The 4,753-nt window shown below is 36.5% G+C and overlaps 1 protein-coding gene across 1 annotated transcript; it reads left to right on the forward strand.

Annotated features, from left to right (window-relative positions):
- On the forward strand, window positions 1-4,753 carry LUT2 (Lycopene beta/epsilon cyclase protein). Its single transcript, XM_078311763.1, has 11 exons — window positions 1-436; window positions 1,866-2,037; window positions 2,133-2,268; window positions 2,380-2,490; window positions 2,653-2,755; window positions 2,853-3,002; window positions 3,083-3,190; window positions 3,271-3,367; window positions 3,559-3,687; window positions 3,782-3,914; window positions 4,333-4,753. Exons 1-11 carry the CDS (start codon window positions 140-142, stop codon window positions 4,496-4,498), a joined length of 1,602 nt encoding a protein of 533 aa, XP_078167889.1. The 5' UTR covers window positions 1-139; the 3' UTR covers window positions 4,499-4,753.

The following is a 4,753-nucleotide window of genomic DNA, read 5'->3' on the forward strand; positions in this document are numbered from 1 at the left end:
CTCCTCTCTGTTTGCTCTTTTTTTTCTCTTCAATCTTCACGCTTCCCACGTCACTCCTGATCAATTCCTCAAAAACCCTAATCCCTTTTGGCACCGCCAAACCCTAAACCAGGAAAAGTTCAGGCCATTGTATCATACTATGGATTGTCTCTCTCAGAGGAGCCTCTCTGTTTCTCTCCAGGCATGGCGGTTTAGGAAGAGAAGGGCATGGTCCCACATGGACCGAAGGATGGTGGTGGAGAGAAAGAAGAAACCTATAGGGGCTGTAAGGCCGGTACATGGCGTACCATCCAGAGCGACTACAAGTGGGGAGGTGGTACGCACGAAGGAGTTTGCTGATGAAGAAGATCTTATAAAGGGAGGTGGAAGCGAGATTTTTTATGTTGAAATGCAAGAGATGAAACAAATGGAGAGGCAAAGCAAGCTAGCCGATAAGGTTACTTATTCCTTCACTAATCAATTAGTGTGAGTCATTCGTGAATAGTAATATTATACAATCTAACCAACCATAGCTGTAATTAGAAGGATAAGTGTTGTAATGAAAATGCCTGAGACCCATATTTAGAGCTGTGCAAATTATGCATAGTACTTGGGATGTCAAATATAACTAGTAATGTATAGAATGATTATAATTTTCAAATGTGGTTCAATGTCATAAACGGGCATCCTCATTTGGATAAAAAAAAATTGAAAGTTTGAATTGTAACAATTTAGCTACCTAGCAAAATAAACAAACTTTATGGGTCAAAATGAATTGTTACAACAAAATAAACAAGAAAACGGTAATGTTGACAAGAAGCATTGTCAATCTGTCATTCGTTAGAATTCAAAATTAGAGAAAAACACAGCCCCCAGGCTGAAAACGCGTCCAAATTACAGCCGCTCGCTGCCCAGGAGTTGGACTTCCAAACCATAGGCACAGCGTATTTATTTTTTTATTTTATTTTTTTGAAATAAGACATAAAGCCCCTTTTATTTCTGAAATAAGTTAAATACAACCAACAAAATAGCAACAAAACTAGTAAATTTGTATCTAACTCTATTCCTTCTAGAAAAAACCAAGATGAACTATCTTTGCCTTGGCTACACACATGACACACCCGCATCTAACTACTGGACATATCAATTCTGGAGTCCGTATTCTCTGATATCACTGAAGATTTCAGTTTATCCAAAGTCGGGCCATATCTAATACAGTGCTTATTCATAATTCATGGTGCACTTCATATATGGTCCCCGGTCCCGTACCCGTATCTAATATGTATCATATTGCTGCATCGATACCTGTACCGTGTTGAAAATTGTTGAATCGCCGTATCCTGTATCGTATCTGATACGATACCCATACTCGTATCCATGCAACATAGATGGTGCAGTTAATTGCTGCTTTGAGATCCGTGCAGACGGTCTGGATTTTCCAAAGATTAACACAAATTTTGAAATATCTCAGGGATGCAAATTCTCCAATCTGTATACCAACTAAATGATCTCAAAATTGGACATGCAGACAATGTATTTTTATGGGGAAAAAAAAAAGTTTTCTGGCGGGATTCACATGTCATTGAACATTTAGTATCTTACAAATTCAATAAAGTCCTTAAATATTGGTAGGTTCCTGTCTGAATTGGTTTCACATGTCTTATAGCCATTTTTTGAAATTCTATTTTGGTTAACAATAACTAAGTGGAATCTGGGTATCAAAATACCAGGATAAGTGTTTTCCTCAGCCAAAGTAGAAACTTAGATTTGAGAAAGGCAGAGAACTGTTATATTCAGTAGTGCTATGTACTAACAGTCTCAAGTATGTTTCAATCAGAACAAGTTAATATGGTACTGATGTTATAATTATCTAAATTCACTTGTAGTTGGTGCCTATATCGAGTAAGGAACAAGTACTGGATCTGGTGGTGATTGGCTGTGGTCCAGCCGGCCTTTCTCTGGCCGCAGAATCAGCCAAAATAGGGCTTAATGTTGGCTTAATAGGACCCGACCTTCCTTTCACAAATAATTATGGTGTATGGGAAGACGAATTTAAAGGTAATTTTACAAATCTAAATTTAAATGAGACACTTAACTTTAATTAGCATATAATAGAACATGAATTGTGCATAATGTGCTTTGGATATTGCTAGATCTTGGACTAGAAAGTTGCATTGAACACGTGTGGAAGGATACCATCGTGTATTTAGATAGTGATAAGCCGATTTTTATTGGCCGGGCTTATGGGAGAGTTCACCGTGATTTCTTGCATGAAGAGTTAGTAAAAAGGTATATTGTTATTTAATGGCATGAATCAAATTTAAATTAGCTAATATCTAATGATTAGTATCTGCTATTCAAGATACTTATTTTTTGTTGCATTACTTCCTTTTGTATTAGGTGTTATGAGTCGGGTGTCAAGTACCTTAATTCTAGAGTCGAGAAAATAGTTGAATCAAACAATGGATGTAGCCTGGTGGTGTGCGAGGAAGAGAATGAGATTCCATGCAGGTAAACATACTTGTACCACCAGACTTAATTTTTTTTTTTTCCAGTAAAAAAAAAAGACTTAATATTTTTTTTTGCCAGTCAAAAAAAAAAAGACTTAATATTTTTTAAAATTTTAAAGGACAAAAGATTGTCATTCTAATATTTATATGAGAAAATATTCAGGCTTGCAACTGTTGCATCTGGAGCTGCTTCTGGAAGGCTCCTACAGTACGAGGTTGGTGGACCCCGCGTTTCTGTACAGACTGCCTATGGCGTAGAAGTAGAGGTTTATTTTCCTTATTTTTTTCTCCAATCTATTTTTTCTTTAGTTCCTACTCTGTTTCTTAAATTTCTCCCATTAAAATCTTTTAGCACATTTTCAGGTGGAGAATAATCCATATGACCCCAACTTAATGGTTTTCATGGATTACAGAGATCATGAAAAGAAGAAAGACCAGTTTTCATTTAATGAAGCAGGGAATCCAACTTTTCTTTATGCTATGCCAATGTCATCCACTCGAGTCTTCTTCGAGGTGCTTTGTCAATTAAACTTGCTCTATTCTTTATTGTTTTATACATATTTTAGTTGTTTACTGGTATAGTTTGTTTGTAGGAAACATGCCTAGCTTCAAGAGATGCAATGCCATTTGATCTATTGAAGAAAAAACTGATGTCTCGGTTGGATTCCATGGGCATTCGTGTACTTAAAGTATATGAAGAGGTTGGTGCCATTCATTTCTCATGCTGTCATGCGTATTTTGGATCCTCATTTTTGTACTTGCTATGTTAACTTTTTTACAGGAGTGGTCATATATACCTGTCGGTGGATCATTACCAAACACAGACCAGAAAAACCTAGCATTTGGGGCTGCAGCTAGTATGGTGCATCCTGCCACAGGTACAATTAAAATCAAATTACTTTGAACCATCATTCTGAAGTATTTAATTCTTCCATCATCCAATCAGTGAATCAGAGATATAATTCATAAAAGGGAATTATAAGAAAAAGATAATCACATCCTTTTGTAATAATTAGCAAATTCCAATAATTCATAGTGCAGAGTACTGATGGTGTTTATGGATTAACAGGGTACTCTGTGGTGCGATCTCTTTCCGAAGCTCCAAAATATGCAACGATTTTAGCTAGCATTTTGAAAAAAGATTCCGACTTTAGACATAATTTGGCACTTCAAAATACTCCAATCCCTTCTATGCTAGGTACTATAACAACCTTCCAAAGCTCAATTCTGTAATATCTATACAACTTTATTCTTGTGAATTAATGTGATTATTATGTAACTTATGTGACTAGCATGGAAAGCGCTATGGCCTCAGGAGAGGAAGAGGCAAAGAGCCTTTTTCTTGTTTGGTTTAGCATTAATAACACAGCTTGATATTGAAGGAATCAGAAGCTTCTTTCTTACCTTTTTTCGATTGCCAACTTGGTATGGCAAATTCTTTATTCAAATTATAGACCTCCATTTTCATGTTCCTAAATGTACTGTACATGCTGCGGAATTTATATGCTCATTAGTTACCCTGTATGTTTGTTGCACTGGGCAGTTGCAAGTTTTTTACCGGTATGCTTACTTTAAGGTACTGGTACGGTACATGCTTAGTGCAGTTCAACTCTCACCCCCCTCTATGCAGTACCACCGATCAAATTTATCCATTTGTATGTTACAATTCATCCTAATTTTGACCTGATTCGAACAAACGCAAACTCAGCATCCTTGCAGAGACAAATTAGAAACATAGTAATTTATTCATGACTTGTAACACGGAGCATAATTTTATGACCTTGGAAGAAAAATTTACCCTTTTTTTATCTAATTGTCTGTTTCGTTCATTTGTGAAATCCAGGATGTGGTGGGGATTTCTTGGCTCTTCACTCTCTTCAGTAGACCTAATTATGTTTGCATTCTACATGTTTGCTATTGCACCTAATAGTTTGAGGATGCGCCTCGTCAAGCACCTCCTTTCTGACCCAACTGGCGCCACCATGATCAAGACATACCTCACCTTTTAGGTTTAGGACTTGAGAAAAGGTTGTTCTTTTTTTACAACTCGTGAAGTCAGAGAGTTTTCTGAGTATAGATTCTGACAATGTGTAAATATATCATAAATGTTAGCTGTCTTGTAGGCTTGTATCCCCTTGATATCTATGTAAAATTTCATTGCGCGCGAATACAACTTCCCGGTGTAAAATTGACAGATTATAGAACAATGATGGTCAGCTTGTACTAATATTGGATTTCACTTATACTAAATTATTTCAACTTCA

Source organism: Carex rostrata, chromosome 12 (assembly GCF_964058835.1).
Source record: "Carex rostrata chromosome 12, lpCarRost1.2, whole genome shotgun sequence".
Taxonomy (NCBI): domain Eukaryota; kingdom Viridiplantae; phylum Streptophyta; class Magnoliopsida; order Poales; family Cyperaceae; genus Carex; species Carex rostrata.

Bases quoted from the DNA above. Each gene is read 5' to 3' on its own strand.
- LUT2 (XM_078311763.1), top strand. From the start codon at position 140: ATGGATTGTCTCTCTCAGAGGAGCCTCTCTGTTTCTCTCCAGGCATGG. The intron at 2,038-2,132 runs GTAATTTTACAA...GGATATTGCTAG, and splicing joins ATGGGAAGACGAATTTAAAG to ATCTTGGACTAGAAAGTTGC. The intron at 3,915-4,332 runs GTATGGCAAATT...TGTGAAATCCAG, and splicing joins TTTTTTCGATTGCCAACTTG to GATGTGGTGGGGATTTCTTG.